A 23,703-nucleotide genomic window follows, 5' to 3' on the forward strand; every position below is an offset into this window, starting at 1 on the left:
AACAATATCACCAGCAGGAAACCTGCAATCAGCTCTTGCACAAAATCCACAAAAAGCCAATTTTGAACAACAGAGCCTTTCTCATTCGACTCTGCAGCTTTGCGCATGTTAGGCTTAAATGTGAGTGTTGATTTTGGAGGCCAAATTTAACAAACTGCATCAACCCAGCATGGTTTGGGTGGTTTTAAAACCAAGCTGTCCTGTTTCTTTCTGGGTTTTTAATTCGGAGAGAGAGACGATTGGTTCACTTTAAAAACACATAGTTGATATTATTCTATATGCCGCGTGACTCCTCATACCAGTATCGGTGAAAGGAATACAAGTGCTATGACCACAACAAAATGTTTACTGCCACACAGATTGGATATAAAGCATATACATACAAGGAATTACAGTAAAATAATGATAAACATACAGCTTTAAATTTATTTTTTATACAGCTTAAAGGGTAACTCATTGACTTAGTGCCTTTTCCTTCACTTTAACAGTTTAAGCTGTATAATTTACCATGACTGGCATCCAGACTAGATTCGATGTTACAAAATCCTGCCAGTGAGTACACGCCCGAAACTGCGAATTTTAAGTTTCTTTCCACCCAAAGAAACATCCCCCCTGCACAGGATGAAAGAGAAAACAGCCTCCAGGTTTAAAGGGACAAACAAACCACAATCTCATCTGAACATCAAGAATCATTTTGATTCCAGCCCCTGACATTTGTTTGAAGCAAAGACTTACAAGCAACCGGCAATAGGTTATGAGTCTTAGGTAAAAAGAAAAAAAATCTATTTGAGGTAACGCAAACATGTATTTTTGTTTATATTTCCTGAGAGCCTAAACAACAGATTCTCATTCCTGGTCTTGTGTATGGTCACTGGCAGACAATGCTGTTGGCACACAGGCAGGAACAAATTGAAACTTGGGAGTGAAATACAAAATGCTTCTCTAAACAGCAGGGAGCAAGCACTCCAAGGAGAGAAAGCTAAACCCACCAACAATGGCTGCACCTGCTGAAAATTTATTTTCCCCTTATCCACATCACCCCTGCCAGCCACCAAAAATAGGAAATTAAGGTCCAAGTAGTGTGTACCTCACTGACATCAAGTTACGAGATTTCTAAATGATGAAGTCCGCGGTGCTTTGTGCAACTTCAAACAGCTACCTCCTGCTGTTCCCCCCTCGGGGATTCAAGTGCAAGTGCCTGATGCCTTTAAACAGTTGTATGGAGAGAAAAAATGTTTTCAGAATTATGTGCAATTGCATCCAAGTAAAATTTACTGGCAACGGCAAAAGTAGTCGAGTTAGTCATTAAATCCCTATGTTTAGATTTTGTTTTGTGTTCCATTTGGTTGTTTTGTTGAGGATTGTACTGTGTTTAAAAGAAAACAAGAAAAACACAAAAACTCCAATTAGTGTGAAAAGGCTGACAGGCATGTTAAGCTAAGAAGAAAATGAGGCCTCAGTGAAGAGAGGTTAACCAAGAGGAGCAAACTGTCTGTGAAATTTAAAGTCAAGTCCTGGGAGAGATGGTCCCTCAATTGCCCTTTACTGGATGGCTGGAGAACACATTGAAATTCCAACCACTTCGACGTAAGTCAACAGCACCACGGCCGATCTTGGTCACAGAAAATGAAGTAATAGCCAATATAGTGCATAGTGTTACGCAGTGCTCTTAGGAATATGGTACTGTTTGTGCATGAGTGTGACGATGCATGTCTGTATAATCCTTGTCTCCACTGGTGGTAACGGAAGGTGCATATTTCTGATAACATTTCTAAATGCATCACAGTCTGATAGCATATTTCTGCACAAAGCAAGGTGGCGTCTATTTCCAGACACGGTGCAGACTTTAAAAAAGCGATAACCTTACAAGGAGATACAAAAAACTGCATTAAATTAAAAATGGAAATGAATCAATAAGTGTTTAGTAGACTAGGCGTCAACAGGCATTGACATCAAGGCTAAAAGAAGTGACCTAACTTTTCTTTATCTTTGCTAATTGCTCAACGATAACAACTCAGACATTCTAGGAATGCAATGCTAAATTAGTCAAGTACCTTCTTAAAAGTGTCTGTGTCCTTTATCAGTGAGCAAAACCAGACAATGAATGATAAGCAATTCCACAGAACGGAGGAAGAACTACAAAACACAAAAAACCCCACATTTGAATAGTTACATTTGGGCCACACATTCAGGGGAGGTAAGTATAATGTGATATAACATATAGCTGCTTCTGGGTTTCTACTGGGTCTGATTTATTTGCTGCTGCTTCAAAAATAATAATATACCATAACACATCTCTCTATTTGGGTTTTTGACATCCCAGTGTAATGCCAACAGCCACTTTATCCATCCCTTTGTACTCCACATACTTCAGAGTCATCATACATTGATGATACAGCTACAGCTAAAATCTTCAACATGAATTCAAAGCCCTGTGGATTTGTCAGCTGCCGCCACCTTTTAAACTTCCTATTTCTCTAAATAACGGCTAACGTACATCTATGCTTGAAAAGTGGCTGCTTGTATGTACACAGTGTGCCATCACTGTAACACAAAATCATAACCACCAAAGCTGCCGAAGGTCTTTAAGTCTATAAGCTTTTCATAGGAATGATGAGAATCGATGGAGGTATTTAAAATAATAGTGTAAAAAGGAATAAAGTATAACATCTACCATGTACATAGAGGATGTAGTCGACATAAGCCTCTCCTACAGCATTGGACGCCACACAGCGGTAGGTGCCATTGTAGGACTTGTTGAGGTTCTCGATGTAGAGATCAGAGCCGGTGACCACAGCATGAGGCGGCACATCCTCATCTACTCTCAGCCAGTTAATCTGATGGGGACTGGAGAGCACAAATACCACACACATCACTCAGCCTCTGTATATCCATCGTAGAAATCTGAAATAAAGGTCAAATCTGAGAATCTGAGAAGGGCCATTGGCAGGCCCTGTCTAATGATGTAGTTTATACAGCATGCTAACAACTGGTAACATTTAAATGGTACACTGAAATGTAAAGGTTAAGAGGGTATTTGGACTGGCGGGGAAAATAATATACAGTGGAAAATAGAAAATGAAACAGAAGTCTCAAGCACTGAAATGCATCCATACTCACTGTGGCTTTCCTTCAGCGATACATGTCAAATCCAGATTGTCACCCTCTCTGGTTAAACCTTCAGGATATGTCACCACGATCTTTACTTCTGGTTTATCTGGAAGTTAAAGAGATCAGTATTTACAATGCTTCAGTGGTGTAAGCTATAATCCAGCTGACTTTCTTTCTCATACTTGCAGCTAAAGGGTGTGTTAAATGATTATTGGACTCTAAAGCGAAGCGCAGTGAGAAACAGACTTCTAAATGAAAGAAAAACAGTCAATAACGAAACATAGAAGAGTATGAAATGATTATAGATGTGCTCACTAGACATCCAGTCCGTCTGCAGTACCTTATAGTAAAATGGCTTTTTCCCCCCCTCCTCTTATCAATGCTAGCCAAAGATTGCCAAAATGTCAAGCGGTTGCAGTCAAGCTTTCTCTTTTTCCTTGAAAGGTCAGACAAAACAGTTATCTTCTGAAAAAAAATTAAAATTCTGCACAGACTACAAAAGGGTACCTTAACCTTTCTTTGATGTTTAACAGCGTAAGGCCGTGTGCATTACCTCTTCAATCAATTCACCATTTAAAGAACACCTAAACATCACTGATACCTGAGCAGAAACGTTTTCCCTTATGATTGCTGTACCTCTCAGGCCAAGGCACCATTACACTCTAAGAAACACCAGCTGTACGATAAAGCAGTCAAATACATGCGACACATCTACGGCATGAAGGTCTGAGGATACTACAAGTCTTTCTAAGACCGTATCAACTGCAAGTTATTTATTCCTGTGTGCGCACAGTTCATGCAGGAGTCGTGCAATATGTCAGTGTAATCTACATCGCAGCATGGCGCAAGATCTACACCTGATCACGCTCAGCTATAACGCTGGGTTCAAGAGTCTGTTACTTCTTGCCACTCTGTCTTGCAAGTTTCCAGAGATGTAAAAGGAAAGTGTTTATTGTGGGTTTTGCATAGTTTGCACTTCCTTTGGAGAGATCTGGAAAAAGGAGGATGTACAGTCATGTGAAAAATAATGTTTTTCACAGGACTCTATGCAAAACTACATATACCCTATGATGCAATACGTTGTAGAACCACCTTTCGCTACAACAAGTTGAAGTAAGTTTTATCAGCCTCTCACTTTGTTGTGGAAGAATTTTGGCCAAGTTGCTTTGGTTTATTGAGGTTTGTGAGCTTTTTTTTTTAAGCATAGCTCTCTTAATGTCTCACCCCAGCATTTCTGTTTTATGACCCATTTTCACCAAGCTTTGACTCTACAATTATTTGGTATAAAGGACAGTGGCTGCAAAGCTCCCAAATCATCAACCCTCCACCACCATGCTTGACAGTTGCTACGAGCTGTTTGTGCTGATATGCCGAGCCTAGTTTTCGCCAAAGGCTTTGCTGTGCTCTCTTAATTGCCCCTTGGGGATAAATAAAGTCTTTCTGATTCTGATTCTGTGCTTTATGGCCAGATATCTCCACTTTGGTCTCGTCTGTCCAAACAAGATTATTCCAGAAGCCTTGCGGTTTGCTCAGATACAACTTTGCGAATCGTATTTTTAGCGAGAAGAGGCTTTCTCTTGGCAACCCTTCCAAACGAGACATATTTGCTCAGTCTTATTTAAAAAAAAGCAGTCATGAACTTTAACATCTAAAATGCTAACTGAGGCCTGTAGAGTCTGAGATGTCGCTGTTGTTTTAATGTCCACTCACTTGAAGATTATGGCACTGTGTCGAGTCAACACACACCCACATACAAAAGTGCTAATGATCAGTTAATCAAGTGCTTCATGTTAGCATCACCTGGCTGCTGTTTCCTATGAAAGCTGTAAGGGTGTACTTAGTAGTTAACATTCTTTTTACACTGCTGTTGTTCACCGTGCAGTCAACCATAACGGCCCTTCCAGGTGGCTTCTGTCTGTGTTTACTTTCAAACTCCAACACAAACATTTATGGCTAAGATTACCCACAGAACTCCAGATTAAGTGTACTAGGCTCATAATCACATTGACTTATATTATCTTATTAACCCTTTCCATTCATACAGGTGCCTTTACTGAGATTAGCCTGTGTGTGTTACTAAAAATGCACTTTGTCATCATCTTTTGAAGGCTGAAGGAATTATTATTATTATGCTTTAATTATTTTTGCTGTTTAGAACAGGTTCAAAAGATCATTGTTTCCCAGGTAGTAGTTTCTGCCCAATTTACAACTTTGACTAGGCGGACTCACTCTGGCCTGGTGATGCGGAGACTTGTGCTTGTACTTGTATTTCAGAATTTTCCCAAGTGTCTATTATCAATACAGCCCAAGGTTGTTCATTTTGTCCTCACAGTTGTAAGGATTTGAAAAATCAATACAGCCAAATTCTGTGCCCACTGCTCAACTGTGACAAAATAACCAACACTGTGGTGGATTCTAACTCTGGTAGAGGTATAAATATGCTTCTAGTAACTCTAAAAGAACCCTGTCAGTGCTCTTGCTTATCTGGCTGTGTAGGTTCTCTTATTCTTACATGTAGTATTTTTTACTTACTTTTTTTGCAATCAGAATCAAGTGTTACACCTGAAACATCTTAGGTGTGAAGTGAAATGAAGGACATCTGATATCAATGGCCCAGCCTCACTAATAAGCAGTTAACCCCTCAACTATCCCAGAAAAGAAACAGTTCCCGACACTGTCTGTGGGGCCTCGGTCTAGTTCTAGGCTTGAAAAGACTGAGTTTTGGGTCACTCACAAAGTACTTCCAAGTGTCTTTGAGCCAGGAGGTCCTTTACAGCTGGGTGGTCAATGATGCAGTCCACTGGCATTCCATCATCCTCCTTGGTGACAGAAAATCTTACCCGGCTGGTAACAGTAAACATCCTGTCATACGTCTCCTCAACTGTTGTTTCACCTGGAAAACCATCACAGGGATGACAGGAAGAGAAAGTTAATGGCGAAACAGGGCAAAAACAAATCTGAACTCCTGCAGCAGCAGCAGCAGTCTGCACTGGCTTTAATGAGCAAATAGTCAAAGCTATTAAGAGAGCATTACCTGTCAAAGAGGACTACTTTCAGATGGCATTTACATTTAATTTATGATTCAGTGATGTGGTGCCCAGGCGAGACTTTAGGGGATTCAAAGAGTCCGAAGGCCTTCGATTCTGACGAGAGCAGCGAGGAGCGGCTGGGTCATATCCAGCCTGATAATGAAGGCTTCTGCTGCTCGAGGGTTGAGCATTGTTGGGGCTAACCCTGCAGTAATCTGCTGCCCACTAGGCCCTAGGCTGTCAGAAGGGCATTCATTTAGAGAGCATTACAATGCCACAGGGGCATTGCATTAGCTGCAGTGCTGAGTGTGATGGTTTACTCGCACTTAATGAAGTGAGGAAATAATTACAGCCCCACACTGACCTGCAGCACACTTCCATTTCAGCCTTGTCACAGGGGAGCTGTGCCGGACTCAGTGAGGGCAAAACACTGTTGTTCCACAGTTGATGATCACCAATACACATATATGCGGCCTCTTGATGGATATTAACCCCATGTAACATATACGCACCAACCCAAGACCTGCCTACATAAAATTTAAAGTACTGGGAGCAGTAAGTGGTCAATGCACTTGTGGGCATTAAATTTGACCACACTGCCAGCTGCAATGAGGAAACAGGCAGTCGAAAAAGTGCACTGACCATTTGAAAAGGGTAAGTAAGTAATAACAGTAATAACAGCAGGAATACAGTGTCAGTGTGAAGAGGCTGCATTAAAAAAAAGGGTTTCATCTAAACAACAGCGATCTTGCTAGCCTGCACAAAAATGCATAAAAGTGTTGCAGCATGTGTTTGTGCCCTGCAGTGGGTAAAGGTGAAGGTTCTTTGATTAATCATGTGTACTACTATATCTCAGCGTCCATGTGGACATGCTCACTCTATTTTAGACCACTCAACTGATCTGGTCTTAAAAGACATCTGATTAGAACCTGATATCAGAGCCAAGAGGAGGTGCAGGAGTCTCATTCCCTTGCAGACCACTTGAATTACAATATGCTGCAGGGTTTTAGTTTTGGTCCAGTGATGCCAAAAGCATGGTGCCTACTCCAGCTTAATTATGCCATTTAACTTCACTCGAAAAAGCACCACAACAGCAGTAAATGAGTTTATCCCAAACATCTTTAGTTAAAGTTGAGTCCTGTGATCAGTGGGTACTTGTTCCTTTCCAAATAAGAGCAAAAAAAAAGTCAATTAAGAGCCGTATTGTCACCATACAAGGTCAATGAGGGCATTTCCAAGCACACCTGCCAGGAGCAGCGCCCTGCGCGCCAAAGAGTTGGGTGAAGTGGAGTGTAAACTGAAGAGATGCGGTGATTAGCCATTTTTCTCTCGGCCAGTCGCACTAATTGCCTCATAAAATCACAGTGAAGCATTTAGAGCGTGCGATAACAACAATCACGGCAGTTTACGTTATGTTTGTGTCGAATAAAATGTTGGTTTGCAATCTCTGACAGGGTGTACAATATCAATTTGAGGCATGTCAAATCGTAAATAGAAAGGTGCATAAAGTATGAGAGAAGATGCTTTAAAAACATGACAACCTTGTCCTGGCCAAAGAAAAGTGTGTCTCTATGTGTGAGAGTTTGCGTGTGTGTGTTTTCAAGCTTCATTCAAAACTCACTTACAAAATTGGCTGGTGTATCCTGTGTCACACCATGTCGTATTGTGAATGGTTGGTGTGTGGCCATGGGTCGTAGCAACAGTCACACTGTGAGATTTTGTTTTATTTTGTTTTTAAATTCTGGCACTCTGGTGCCTTGGTGGAAAAAATCAACTTGGCCAGTAGCAGACACAGGCTCTCACAGATCTCACAGGCTACCAACATTTAAGACTGATGAATAACAGTCTTACCAGGTTTCATAATTGCACAGTGTAAAGAAAACTTGATGAAAATGTTTCAGGATTTGACACCATAAATTAAATATATGGTTGGAATTCTTTAAATACAATGTAAAAGCCTTAGCCAACCCCTTATTTCTTTATATTTTGTAAGAACTGGTAAATGCACAAGCTTAAATGCAAATACAGCATATAAGGCAAAAAACCAGACTTTCCACAATTCTGACAAGTATGAAAGTCAATATTTGGCATGATCACGTTCATTCTACAGCACAGCATGAACTCTCTTAGGCGGGCGTTCTTGTAATTTGTAATTTGTAATCCTTAGGAATAGTTCTCCAGACTTCTTGAAGGACATTCAAAGCTCTTCTTTGGATTTTGGCTGTCTTATGCTCTCATGTCTGTCAAGATGATCCCACACTGCGTCACTGATGTTGAGGTCCAGGCTCTGGAGAGGCCACTGTGTGTTTTCCTATCCGGGTATGCTTTTACTGCATTGGCAGTGTTTTTAGAATCATTGTCATGCTGAAAAATGAAGTCATTGCCAATCAGACACATTCCAGAGGATATTTCATGGTGGTTTACAATTTGATTTTCCATGCTCATAATTCCATCAATTTTAACAAGATCCGTTAACCACTGGCTTTAATGCAGCTCCAAAGCCTAAAAACCTCCAGATGGCTGTAAGACAGTGACTACTGTACCTCTTTCCTGACCTCCACCATGCATATTGACAGTGATTTCAACCAAACCTTTCATTTTTGAATTCATCACTCCATATGAACTGTTACCACCGATTTTCAGTCCAATTCTTGTGTAATTTGGGATACCTTAGCCTTTTAGTTTTGATAGCCACCCTTCCACTGAGACCATTTCTGATGAGGCTTCAGTGAACATTAGATGGATCAGATGATGCTCTCATGCTGTGTTTCAGATCTTTGCTGGAATTTGTCCCATTTCTTAAGGGTATGCCCTTTAGATACTATCCATCTGCTGTAAGACTGACACTTATTTGTCCACCACTTATCCAGTTTCCTCAATGTTTTAATGACACACTGCACACGTGCATAACAACTGCAAAGTGGTTTTAGTTAATAGTTCTTTGGGAATGCAAAGATCTATTTTATGCCTGTCAAACGGTGTTATCTTTGGCATTTGTCATAGATTGAACTAAAGAAATGGGAACAAATGATGCGGTTTTGTAACAGGCTGCTAGTAAAGTACTTAAAGATACAATTTAATATTGATTCTTTGCTAAGTTGCCTGTTATGTGCAGATGCAACACACGTCATCCCTTGAGTTAGGAGGCTTTTTTATTAAATTATTTATTGAATGATTTATAGGTCAGCGTTAAACCGCTTAACAAATAATAAAAAAATTGCTCTGAAAATTGGACTGGACTAAAAATGACTGGAACAGGCAGCCAGTGCCTAAAGAAAAACTGAAATGCCTTCAGAAATTCTGGAGAACTGTTGTTCAAAGACACTTAAAAGAATTACAACAAAGTCTGGCAGCAAAATATAAAGAAATGACTAAGCTTCGCACAGTACAGTTTTTCTTTATAAAGAGATTAAGTGATCAATAAATACGTGAAATTGTGGCAAAATAATGAACTAATCAAATTAAGCCGTAATTGGTTCCCATCTAATTTTTTATAATCATTTTAGGCTAATTGCATTTTGTGGGAAATAATCAGCTGGATAGCAAAAACTTGTAGAGTGGTGACATAATTTGATGAATTGATTGATGTGATTTTATAGAAATTTTTAGAAAATAATAGAATGAATTATATTAAAACACTACTGCCAATGCTGTTCACTTTATGTGATCGAGCAAATGGGCTCTGACCCAGAGGTGGGCATGTGCGGCCACAGGCCGACTACAGGAATGCCACTTTATTCTGAGACACATTGAGCATGAGCGCCTGGAGAGAGGACAGCAGTTTTACATCTTTGCATTATTGGCCACTTATGTTAACTAACATAAACCCAGCTCTTAAATCATATGGCACACTGCTTTATTGAGAAATCTTGTGTGTTGTATCAAAATATTTTAAGCTTTTTGAACGTCACTTCAGGTGAAGCTGTGTCATTATACATGTCAGGGAAAATTACCATTTGACTCTGTGACTGACACTGTGTGATAAAGGCAGTGTTTATGTATTTTTTTTATTCTAAGATAAGCAGTTCAACTTTTTTTGTCACCCCAACATCAGAAATGAATCTGACACCCTCGTGACACCTGCTTTTTATGCCTTGGTTGCCTTGCCTTGAATCTTGATTTAATCGCTGAATTTATTATTAAAAACAGCTTTTGCAATTAGTTCTGTCAGAAACGCTAAAGGTAATGAGCTATCTTGATGTTTGCTCCAACAGTAGTTAGCTTATGAAGCAGATGTGAATCCTATGTAATAGATAGAAGAGGTACGATATGTGTGACTTTTTTTGTAGTAACTACTGAAAATCCAGTTATTGGCTGATGTAACTGATGATTCAAGTAAAAACAAATGGGTTTTTATGTCATTTTATTTTCTTCTGCTTTTTTGTGGTATGTAACAACCTCTCCGCCTTAAAAAAAAAAGAGCTGTCTCTGTGCAATGTCAAGAGGACTTTCTGCCAAATTAGCCCCAATCCGCCTTGTGTAACTGTGTCTGCCTGAAAGTCCCATGGTGTTGTGTCTTTCATTTGACAGTACAAAATACCAAAGGGACAGGCAACACTTTTCAAGGTCAGGAAAATAGCACCACTTACCCTTGTCTTGGCATTTTCATGAACAAAAGCGTCTTTAATTTGACTTCTACGATCAGTTCTGCTTTGTTTCGAGTCTTCTTATTAAATTCTTTTAAAACGAAAACCAGTAGAAAATCATGGGGAAACAAAGTTCTGCACCGCATCTTGACAACTCATACAGAGTTATTAATGATGTACAGGCCAACCAACGCTTGTCAATTACCAGTGTCATCCAAGACCCAGATGAGGAAAACAACCGTGCATCAGGTCATGGAAGGACTCAAATCTGAATGCAGAGGAGATTTGAGAGTGGCAGCAGAGATGTCAAATCAAACGCTCTTGTGAGCATCGAGCACTGATCAATCCCAGTGCAATCAAGCATAACCGCTTCTCAGGGTGACATTTTCTTTCAGTCAGTTTCTAACCCGGGTCTTCTGCCTGCCAACACACCAGCAGAGCCACCAGTGATCAAGCTCTTTTGGCGAGGCTTAGACAGTAAACTGCTAGAGGTATTTCGATTAGCAATGCAGAGAAAATGAAAATGATAAAGATTTTTAACTTGCTCCGTTCACTCGATATAAGATAAGGCGAGTTACGCTGGGGACCCTGGAGATGTAAGGAAAATACACTGTGAGTGACTTAACCTGTACAGTAAGCAGTCGGGGCTCCTGTGACGCAAAGCACAAAGAAGTGATTAAAATGCTTTAAACCCTCGGTGTTCAATTGCTACAATTTGTCAAAATTGATACTCTGAGACACAACACATATTTTAAGATTCAGTGTGACTTACAGTTACCAAGGATATCATTATCTCAGATGTCACCGTAAATAAACATCCATAAATTTGCTTAGAAATCAGAAACAGAAAGACACTGCTCATTACTCCAGAACCTGTCTGAGAATTGCCAGGTTTTTAAATTACTCTTGTTTCTGCATCCATTACAATAAAGAACATCCATCAATCCATTTCCTTAACTGCTTATCCAATTCAGGGTCTGGAGCCGATCCCAGCTGACAGGGTATGCCCTGGGCAGGTCTCCGAGGCCACCACAGGGCACAATAAGGAACAGATAATAGTTAATTTGGTGGAAATTTAATGGTGCCAATTTGCCACAAGATAAGTGGTTAAAAGATCTTTGATAGCTCAAAGGACAAACCAGGTGTTGACATATATAGAAAGCATTACGGTAGCTATACGTCATTACGGTGATACTGAAATGTACTCGAGCTTACAAGCAGTGAAAAATAGATTATTTGACCTGTATTGGGAATTTATTAAAATATTTTAAAAGCAGCTCTTTTGATGTAATATTGTCGAATGTAATTTTTTGTTATTTAGATGCCAGGATGTTCAGTAACAAAAGGGGACAGAATAGCATTACATACCAAAAAAAGGTAAACCTTGACTTTGGAATACTTGCTCATATAAGTTCCAAAAGTCAAAAATAAACCAGCTCAAGTGCATCAAATTAAAAACAAGGGCAAAAAAATTAATAACGTTTTATTTTATCAGTTAAGATATTCAAATTTTTCAAAATGATTTTTTAAACTGTATATTAATTCAAAATCTTTCAAAGTTGAACTTGAAAGTTCAGCTTTTGAGTTTTTAGTGTGTTTTCAATAAATGGAATATTTCAAATTCATTATAAAATCCAAAGCCTGCTACTTTTCAAAGCTCCTCTTAAATTTTCCGCGTGTGGCGTCACATGATCGCCTGTAAATTTGGAAAAAAAGCATTAAAACATTAAATGCAGCTGTCCAACAGAACAGATCTCTTCCTGTACTCAGCAGACGAGCACTCGGCTCCACTACATTTGAAATAACACTGCAGATGTCATTTATGCTAACAAGCATTTTGTGTGCTGAGTCTCTCGCAGGCCACAGCCCATCAGTCCCGTACCTGCCAGCATGATAAATGGTTGCAGAAGCAATTCGGCCAATTTGAAAGAGTGTGTAAATTAGGCCAAGGATTTCTTTATTACCGGCACGACTGTCTCGCCCACATACATACGTAAGACAAACATGATCAGAGAGATTCTATAAAACTACTGAGATGTGTGCATGTGAATCTCAATCTGAGCGGGAGCTAATGAATTGTTTAGCACGTCCATAATGAGAAGTGATTTGTGTTTCCTTGGGTACAGGAGGACGTGACTTTCTGGCTTTCTTTATGTATCCACTGCCACTATGGATTAGCCCTGCTCAGCATGTCAGGGGCATTTCACTGATCTAACCATCCTGTTGTCTCTTCTTTCCTTACACAACACTCAACAACTCATAAACAGAAATTGACTTCGACTCCTGTAGGGAACACTGGAGGCACAGATGGCATTTAGCTTCAGATTCACTCTTGTCTAAATATTTCATCTCTCAACAAGCCAAATGAATCCTCTCCATTCTAATACATATATAATTTGACAACAAGCTCTGAGACATCCACTCTGTGTAAATACGATATGACTGAAACGAATATCTCCCTAGTTGTATAATAAGTATATCATGAATAATTGATGACCCCCTAATCATAACGGAGAGGTAATAAGGCTTTCTCACCACTCCACATTACATCCCTGTTTCTGAGCAGCCTACAGCCGGCCTTAGGCGGAAAATGCATGGAGGAGAAATGTGCAAATAACCATGTTTGCTATGTATGGATGGTTTAAAGAAAATACAAAGATGTAGAGTTTAGTAGCTTTAGAAAACATATTCCATCAGGAGACGGAGTGTAACCAGTAAATATTTAAGCAATTTTAAATCTGAACTTGGATCTGTGAAATGAAAATTACAGTATGAAAATGCCTTTAAGGCAAATGTTTTCGAAAATTTATGAGAAAAATAACACAGGCCCGAATTGCAGGTCTTGCAGTTGCGGTTGCATAGTTTGTTGATTACATAGTGGAGCTGAGCAGGCAGCACAGGCTGAAGGACGGGTGGGAGGGGGGTTACACACAAGAAAAAAAAGAAAAGAAAAGAAAGAAAGCAAGCACTGTCTTTCTGCAGCTGTGTATGCCAGACTGGATTATCTTCTTATATGTGTCAGTCAACATAATCAGTACAACACACATTAATGTTTTGGAGTAGAATTCCGTTTTATTCACAGAAGAAGTGCCTGGAGCATGTGAAGCAAACTGGGTGAGGCTGTTATTCTACTGACCTGTCAGTTCTTCCTCCCCTTTCATCCATCTGATGTAGGCGGCTGGCTTGCCGCCAATGGCTGTGCAGGTGAGCTCCGTCTCGTTCCCCTCGCTGACCACGTCCTCGCGGCTCTCGATGATTGGGCTGCCTGGCGGGACTGACCCAGAACAATGGCAGAGGCAGCACATAGACACACAGACAAAAATCTATTAAAACTTTACAATAAAGTTTCAAATACTTAAATACTGGGTAAAGTCACTATTCCTCACTATTAGTAAGCTACCTGTTCACACTGATCGTCAGTGAATACATAAGTTTCAGCTTTTACTGATTTACAGTGCTCTCCATAACAGTTGGGACGATGATACATTTTTTTGTAGTTTTGCATCTGTGCACCATCACAATAAATTAATCAGTCAATATGTGATGGAAGCACACAAACTTAACAAACTGGTTATACACAGTTCCCCATTTTCAGAGGCTCAAAATCAATATAAACATAAAGACTCTTTGTACTTGGATGGAAAAACTTTTAGAACCCACGGACATCACAAAGTGTTGTTTCCCCCTTGAGATGCTCCGCTACCCCTTTACTGCAGCCACCTTTGTATCAAATAATGGAAAAGCATGCTCTGTTGAGCTCAGATCATGTGACTGATTTGGCCATTGAACAATATCCCATTTCTTTACCTTAAGAAACTCTTGGGTTGCTTTTGCAGTACACTTTGGGTCATTTGTACTGATCAGTCTGCAGCATTTGGTTGAATCTCTTCTATCAGCAGTCGCATCGTCACAATGCTGCCCCCACTATGTCTAACAGGTTTCATCCTTTTCCCATCATTCTGGTATTTCATTTGTCCAAAGATCTAACCTGACCTTTGTGCTCTTGAGTGTAATTAGTGGTTTTCACCTTCTAAACTCTCTGCATTTCCATTCATGAATGCATCTCCGAATTGTGGACTTTGATTGTCTTCTGCCTAATAATGGCATTAACATTTCTCATATTTAAAATTAAATTAATGACAGCAATAAATGACAGCACGTCTGCTGTATTTGTCATAAAATAACAAGGGAATAGGCCTCACATGGCCATGAGACTACTTGCCAGTCAATTAGACCAATAATTTACATTTTTTCTTGAATTAAACCTGTAAGTCTGCACTTCAATCACGTATTGTTGAAATTACACTCCACTGTGGTGGTGTACAGAGGCAAAACTACAAGTATTGTGTCTTCAGTATGAGGAATAATAATTATAGATTCAATATAAGGACTCACATATCTCAGCGAATTCTTGGAAGGAGATGGACACGATTATACAAAGAAGTGGAATAACTTGAGCGACAGATATACCAAACAAAAAAAAGACACTACTGCAAATAAAGGGGATCCAAGAAGGAAAAAAGAGCCAGGATTTTGTTTGTTTCTATTGTGGCTAGCACTGCATAGGTGCACCACAAGGCAATTAACAGCATGCACAAGCATGAATGCTAGCAACGGCATCGTAGTAGGCACTTAAAAGACTCACCACAGTAGTTTAAAGTAGCCGTTAGTGTGAGAGGTTGAAAATGATGTTGCCTCACCAGCTATGACAGATATCTAGTCTTTTCGCAGATTTTTGGGGAAGCAATAACAGAAATACTCTATTTTCTCATAAAAAAGAAAAGAAACTTGTGTGAATGTGGCAAGGATAAACTACAGGCTAACATTAAGCAGTGTTCTGTTATTGTCTAAGGAGATCCAATCTTTTCCATGTTCTCGTTTGAAAGCATGCACAATCCAAGCAAAGCTTTAATTTAGAATGTTAACCTTATGGAGAGTAGAAAACAACTGAAAACAAAAAAAAATCTTTTTTGTTTGTTCTGCTGTGAGGTTGTGACACATCATCATTTCATGCTGATATAGTGAACTGGTTCATATTTTTAAATCATATAATTATCATTTATTTAAAGTTTTGTTATACCATCTGGAAAATGGGAGCCTGATACTCGTTTGTATATTTGATAACTTTGACGATTTCTACCAACTCACATGAGAAATATAGTTTTATTTAGATGCTACTAGAATAGACAAGCTGTGACAGACTAAAATATATTTTCATTTGTAACAGCTTGTCTGCATTTCAGATGCTTTTGCAGTTGTTCATATCATACCTGTCTAAATGAACGGACGTGTGCTTATTTTAATCACTGCAGGTGCCTACACAAGAGGTCATATGACTCACATTTTTATTTTATTCATCCCAAGAGGGGCTTAAGTAGCTGATATGAGTTGCGTGATAATCTGCACAGTGTCGTGACAATCCATCAAACAAGTGGCGGACCAACAAACCACATTACCTCAATTACTGTTGTTTTTTTTTTTTATTAGGTGAGTAAAAGGAGTTTGTGATGCATTCATTAACACCTTCAGCTAGCATGAGTCACGAATCTATCTCCTTGCATTTCTTTTAAGCTAATGTTAAACAAGCATATGTGATTAGAACCTATGGGTGTAAAAAGAGGATGGGGAACAGTTCTCCCTCATCCCTTGTATTACTCATCACAGCAAACTTGCTGAACTTCAGTTACTTGAAAGAAAAAAGTCAGCAGGGTGCTTATTTCAAGGACTCTTCAATGCAACCCTTAGTTCAGAAATACTGCAGCTAGGTTTCAATTGTACAACTAGAGTAATTACTTTAAAGTGCTTTTAATTCCTTTCAATCCCCCAGGATGTCTGCATGTATAATAACTAGAGTAATTTCACTCCAAAGCATCAAAGTGTGGCACAGCTGACTCTCAATAGGGAATCATTTGGAGCAGCCAAGTCAACATTCACCGGGATTCACATAGTCAACACAGCTGCCAAAACCAACGCGGTCTGAGCCATCAGTTTCACCATCTGCTCCTTTTCGTTATGCTGTTGAGCACCGCGAGAGCCTAATTGGCTGACATTTTGTTTCAGTTGCTAAAGATAACAGGATCAAAGATTACTATTATTTCATATTCACCGTCTATAATGGAGCAAAATAAAACAAAAGACTGTGTGCGCGTGAGGTTCACACATGTGTCCTCACACCTACCTAGGACAGTGATGTCTGCGTAGGCTTCCTGAGGAGGATCTGTGTAGAGCTGGCACACATAGCGTCCCTCATCGGAGAGTGACACATTGGACAGAGACACCCGCAGTTCGTTGTCAGAGAAATTCACCAGCTGGAACCGGCTGTCCTTGAGAGCTGTGGGGATACATGTGAGACAGAGACAGTGAGGATACAGAGTACAGGGACACAAACACGGGACATGGGGTGAGAAAGAAGGGGGACGGGTGGGGGAAATGGGAAGTGGTGGAGAGTGGTGAGAACGAGAGAGAGGACGGAGAAAGACAAAAGAGACAGTAGAAAATGAGACTGAGGAGAGAATGTGGTGGGCAGAGTGCTGCTCTTTTGTGGGCTTTCTCCTTAATTGAGTAAAAGAAAAGTGAGTTTCAAAATGATTCATACAAGTTGATTTATAAAGTAGCTTTACAGTCCAAAGAGCACTCGCAAAGAAAGGAAAGTGTGAAGAGTGCTCATGAAGACTCCTAACAAGCTAGGAACTCTTAAAATGGGCTGCGGCTGGTCATGGATGGATGCATCAAACTCACATATTCCACAAAAAGGAGAGGCATTCAAACATACATAATGAATGAAATCACTGTGTGCAAGAAGAGAGGCTCGGATGCCTCAAACTCTAAATCAAAAGTAGACAAGAATATGTATACTAATGCCTGTATAGACTGGCTGAAATTTCTTTTAATGTCATCAAACTAGGTTAGCCATCTCTGAGTTTTACCCACTGCGTTTCATTTAGGTCAGCCCTCATCCCAGAGCACTCTTTTACATAAACAGCTTTGGTTGATTTGATTGGGAGCCCTTTTGATGTTTTGACCTGCCTTCTTTATCAAGCCCTCTCTGCATCTGTCGAGCTAACGAACTCAATTCAGCCCCCTTAAAGCGCAGGGAGTTTATTATTCCCATCAGGCTTTACACTTAGCATCATGATCATTACCCAAGGTCTCGGGGCAGTGTCAACATGAAACCTCATGCCCTGATATAATTTGAGAGCTCTTTGGAAGTCTCTCCTCAAAGGGAAACAATGACACTGATGCACTTTGAGAATCCGAGCACCTGCTAGGGAGGGAAACCCTTCACTTGTGAGATGCTGATGGCAGTTTACACAAAGCTGTTTCATAACTGGCTCGCTGCTTACATAAGAGCGTGGATGATGCACAGTGTCTGCTGTTTATTAGAATGTGCATATTTTCACCAAAATATGTCTAATGATTACATTCATTAGCCTATTAAATATCAGGAAATATGATGGCTTTATGAAAAAAAAATTATCTCACATTAAAATGTTATCCAGTCTAAGATCATGCTTATTAATATAAAAGTAGAACATATTCCAACTCAAAGAGCTTAAAAGAAAGATAATTAGTTAATTGTCTTACAATTTTGGCAAAAAATAGCAACAAACAGTCCATTGTTCATCATGTAAACTCACAAGTAAATCAATAATCACAGCAGCCAGTGAGACTGCTCTCATCAGGAAGTCAGAAAGTCAAATTCAAGGATTGGACATCCTTTCTCTGGTGCTTTGAAATGGTGATGAGCTAATCAAAACTGAGAGCTGTAATCACATTTGTTGTGCACAACAGTACTAGGTCCACCAACCAGCAGCCGGAACTATTTAATGAATCAAAAAATTGGTAAGAATACATATATATGATCTGTGTACTTTTTGTACTTTTCTTGGAAAGCCTTTCATAATCAAAGTGCAATTTATAAACAGTTTTGGAATCACATTACTTGTGTCAATCTGTAAGACACATTTAGTTAGAATGGGCCTTAAGTTATGGTCCTTGAACACTTAGAAAGAGAGTGACATCTGGACTTTCTCTAAATGCTCCGATGATCCGATGCTTCACAGTATCCTACTTATGAAGTCCTTCATGAATACACATTTATTTCCTGTCAAATTTAGAACACTTGTGGTATATTTTATATCAGTAATTTAGTATTTGTGCCTGTACATTACAAGTAGGGCTGAAGCGGAAAAGGGGGATGTCTCATATTTCTGTGCTCCAATCACAATTTAGGAACATTTAAATCAAAACGCTCGCTTATGGTGCCAGGTCCCCACCGCATACTTATGAAGTAGATTGGCTGAGCTTTTGCATATTAAAGTCAAATATATTTCAATCAGCCACAATTCTTCACGTCGTAAAGAAGTACTGCTATAACCGGCGTACTTGTTACGACAAAGCAGTGATGTGGCATTTGCACGGAGTTTCTAGGCATCAGAATCTTGTAAATCCAGCGCTTAGTCTATTGCTGCTTGGGTTTAGATCTCTGCCAACTCCTAAGCTTTTTACTGATGCGTGAAGATTGATGAAAGTGAAACAAGGTGGTAAAGTTGTTGCTAGACCGCTAAACAATTAGCTGAAACTTGTTGTAAAGCTCAATAAAGTCTAGGAAAGACGCAGCTTTGGCTGGTAATTCTCTGCACACTCCTAACTATGAATGAACCCTTTCACACTGTCACATTGGGTTGACGCTCTCACTTTATTTGTATTAAAAAAAAAAAGTCTTTATAACAGCCTTATAACTGTAACAGCAACCAGTTTCCAGAAGCTCTAAACCTACCAGGTCTGACGTTGAAACAAAAGCCTTTCGGCAGTATCATTTTAAACCTTTGTAACACAAAGTCAGACAACTCCTGAGAAGATGCAGTGAATAAATAATGGTGTTCAATTGCATCACCATCCAAAGAGGTCCACCTTCGCTGATAAAGGCTCATTTTTCCCATTTCAGATGACAAGTCTGCCAAATTGCATGTCATTTCGCATGTATCTGGCACAATAAATGGCTCACCCTAACAAGACTCGCTCCGCTTCTACCTGTGACATAATTCATCTTTATTTGCTGCAGCAGAAATTTGTTTATATGGCCTTCACTGGTACTGTAAAGCTGTTATCGTTTTGGTATTTCTGTGCGTATCTGTGTTTCTGCGGCTGCCGCTTTGCTTGTAGCCACTGTTCTGGCTCCTGGTGTGTCTCTGTGTCACTGCTGTTTACTTCCTTGTATACAAAGATCTGCCACTGTGTCAGGCGGCCCCGTTGACAGGTAACAATGCCACTGGCCGAGGGGGGTCCCAGCAGAACCAGCAGTCCTTTAGGAACAGAGCCTAGAATAGCGCTGCTATGGGGTTCACTAAACCCCATTACCAGAAGCACAAATATGCAGCGGCGGACCAGAAACACTCCAGCCAAACATATACTCAGATCTAATCGTGGATAAACAAAACTGCTTGTTTTTTGTAATTGAAGGCGGCACTGCATTGAGTTAGGCGGAGAAAATGCCACGTTTATAGGCCCGCTTGGAGCGCCTCGACAAAGCACGAAGAGGAAAATGTTGTCTTAACATCATGGAAAGATTTCCTTAGCAGTGCTGATCTAAATTTGATTGTCTCTGTGATGTAACAGTGAATTATTCACTGTTGCTTTTCTATCTGCTCTTTGGTGTCAAAATAAATATTTTTTTAGGTGTAGAGCACAACATGATCTTTGCTATTTTACAGTCCATTCTTCTCTGCCATATTGTGAGACAGCTTTAGGCATTTTGTACAAATATGACAAAGATGTGTACTCAAACTCCCCCGATGCTCTTCGCTAGTGGAAAATGGAACACACGTCTCACTACCTAGACTTGTGAAACAGCTGGGATGCAATATAGACCGAAATGAAGGGTGTTCCTCGTTCACCTTGAATCTTGGCTCAGATCCCAGATATAAACAAGTTTTAAAAAAAAAAAGCAGAGACAAAAACTCAGTTCGGAGTAGAAGTAGCCCATATGCTCATGCATAATCATAATGTTCAATATCCTAATCTAAGAGATTATCGTAAAATCGAACAGTGACAAGGACACAAAAGTATTCCCATTATGGTAGCATTGTTAATTATCTCATATCAATCTTGCAGTATTCTTAGCCTAATGACTTGTGTAAAAGAGCCAGAAAGTCAAGGACAGATGGAATCATGTTTGGACAGAAAATCTGACAAAAAGCTGGAGCTGATGTTCTAGTGATATCTGATATCTTCACAGTAATGCCAAACACAGGACAATTCCTTTGAACGGGATGTGTTTACAATTGTTGCAGCTCTTTACGTGCAACAATCGCACAAAATAAGCAAAATAAGCAAAAAGTCTAGACGAGAGTGTAGACGAGATGTTGTGGACAAGCTAATGAGGAGAAATATGATGTTCCACTATGCTGCAGGAATAGGCTGTTTATGATTACTCTGTTTATTGTGTTCTTTGACAATTGACTAAAAAATAAAATATCGGTGAGAAATGCACAGGATCATTTCAGGCTGTCACATCTGAGTAACATTAAAGAAAGACAGCTAAACATCTCTGCTCTGCTTAAGTGGTGTCACGGTCTGTGGACGGAGGCCGTGCGGTGGTGTGTGTGGTGGACCCAGGTGCGAACACAAGTGAGTAGACGGGAGTGAACTTAAACTGAAAGCGAGCCTTTATTATGGCTGATGACACAGAGTTCAAACAAAGCAGAAATACCGTGACTAAACTATAACTTAACTGGGAAACTAATACTGTGATAAATTATGGAGACTCGGAGAACTATGACGATGACTGCAAAGACTGGCTGTGAAAACATGGAGGGTGGGAACAGATGACGCGACACAGACTGAATGAAACACAAAGACTAAATACACATAAGGGATGATCAAGGGAAGTGGAAACACATGAGGGGGAACAGCTGATACACATGAACCTAATGACAGGACAGGGAAAGTGAAACTACATACACTGACATTAGACACAGACTTTCAAAGTAAAACAGGAAACATGGGGATTAGACGTGACCTGAACTGAACATAACCACACAGACATGACGCATGACAGGTAGACGCACGGACCAGGGAGACTGAATACAGGAGGAGATGACATAAACAACTAAGAAACAAAGGACTAAACAGCAACCTCGAAATTAACTAGATTAACTAAACTAGGGCACAAATGAATACCAAAATATATAAGAACTCAAACACCGGGTCACAGACCCAGCCCATGACAAGTGGAGGTAAATTTTGTAACTTTCAATAGAATTTTTTTGGGTTTTTTTGCAATAGATTATAAATTATTCCACTTGACAGTGAGGAAAAGATTCTTAATAGGTTACAGTTTTTGTTGTTGAAGTTTGAAAGTGGGTATTTAACATGGAAACTAATACACACATTGCACATTAAATTATACCCTGACAGATTCTTGCACCATAGTCTTCTGGAAGAAGAGCCATTATTATAACCTTAGTTTGCTTATTATTAATACGATTAGGATAAATTGAATAGGGGGTGGCTGTAGCTCAGGTGGCAGAGTAGGTCAGCCACTAATCAGAAGGTCGGTGGTTTGATCCCAGGCTGCCTCCTGGCTGCATGCCAAATATCCTTGGGCAAGATACTAACCCCATGTTTGCCTACTGGTGGTGGTCAGAGGGCCCGGTGGCGCCAGTGTCAGGCAGCCTCGCCTCTGTCAGTGCGCCCCAGGGCAGCTGTGGCTACAGTGTAGCTGCCATCACCAGTGTGTGAATGGGTGAATGACTGAATGTAGTGTGAAGCGCTTTGGGGTCCTTAGGGACTAGAAAAGTGCTATACAAATGCAGGCCATTTAACATATGTGTTATTATTTTATTATTCCTTTATTTATCCAGGTAAAAATCAGCAAAAGCCAAACACGCATACGCCACATAATGACATAACAATTTAAAACAAATGCAATTTTCCACACAAACATGTGAAAAACAATATATGATATCTGGTCATTAAGAGCGACATTAAAAACAGTCGCACTGACTAAAAGAGGTATTCTCTTGTTCTTCTAAAATTTGACTTAAACTCCCCCAAGGTAACCACTTCTGACAATTTCAACTCCTTCTGCAGATTATTCCAGGAAGTGGGAGCACCGTATCCTGGACTATTATCACAGGGTCATATTATTATCATGAACGCGTGTCTTTGAGTCGGAAGACTTTTGAGTAAAGTTCCAGTTTTTCAAATTGCTTTGTTCTGTGTTTGATTATTGTTTGCTTTGGTTTTGATATCTAGTAGTATTGTTTGTTTGTTTTTGGCTACTTGTGGTTTTGGTCTCCCCATTTGTTTTATACTGTGTTTTAATCTGTTCTGTTCTTATCTAGGTTTAGTTCAGCTGTCTCTTGTTCCCCTGTTGTTTCCACTTTCTTTGGTCACCCCTCAGTGCACCTGTCTGTATAAATGAACTCAGTCTTTTTTCGTCCTCTGTTGTGTTATATCATTTACTCCTAACTCCGAGTCCCTGTTTGTCTTTAATTCCTAGTTATCGCCCAGTGTTTCTGGATTTATCTCATACCTGTTTGGGATTTCTGTTTATTTTTCCCTTTGGGCTTTTTCATGGATTATGTTTATTGAATTTCTGTCAGTCACTTCTTGTTTTAAACTCTGCCTCTCTGTGTCCTTGCATTTGGGTCCTCACATCAACACACTCCAGCTTTCAGCAGCTATGATTTAAAATGACCAAAATAAAAGAGTAATAGTAGTAGTAGAAGTAATCTATTTTGTTTGTTTACTAGATGTCAACCCCGAAAAGCCCAGATACTGTGCATAACTATCAAAATCCTGAAAGTATTTATACCAGCGGGAGTATGCCAAGAGTGACCAGGCTTATCTTACCAGTGCCAAACTACTGTATAAAAGTCATAAACATAAAAAAAAAGATTCTCTAAAACTGACAGTACAAATATTCTTGGTATCTGGTACTCAGGATTAAAAGAAATTGGATTTCTTCTATT

The 23,703-nt window shown here is 39.7% G+C and overlaps 1 protein-coding gene across 4 annotated transcripts in view; it reads right to left on the minus strand.

Moving 5' to 3' along the window:
- cadm1b (cell adhesion molecule 1b) overlaps window positions 1-23,703 on the minus strand; it is a 165,354-nt gene that overhangs the window by 23,315 nt on the left and 118,336 nt on the right. For all 4 annotated transcript variants that reach the window (XM_085379586.1, XM_085379584.1, XM_085379585.1 and 1 more), the window contains 5 exons: window positions 16,905-17,057; window positions 13,863-14,000; window positions 5,846-6,004; window positions 3,121-3,217; window positions 2,675-2,847 (listed from right to left, as the gene is read on the minus strand). In XM_085379586.1, the coding sequence (XP_085235712.1) occupies window positions 2,675-2,847; window positions 3,121-3,217; window positions 5,846-6,004; window positions 13,863-14,000; window positions 16,905-17,057 (720 nt within the window). The remainder of the gene's footprint in view (window positions 1-2,674; window positions 2,848-3,120; window positions 3,218-5,845; window positions 6,005-13,862; window positions 14,001-16,904; window positions 17,058-23,703) is intronic.

The sequence above is a fragment of the Rhamphochromis longiceps genome, linkage group LG14 (assembly GCF_057381845.1).
Source record: "Rhamphochromis longiceps isolate RC_006_pf linkage group LG14, R_longiceps_female_GT1.1, whole genome shotgun sequence".
Taxonomy (NCBI): Eukaryota; Metazoa; Chordata; class Actinopteri; order Cichliformes; family Cichlidae; genus Rhamphochromis; species Rhamphochromis longiceps.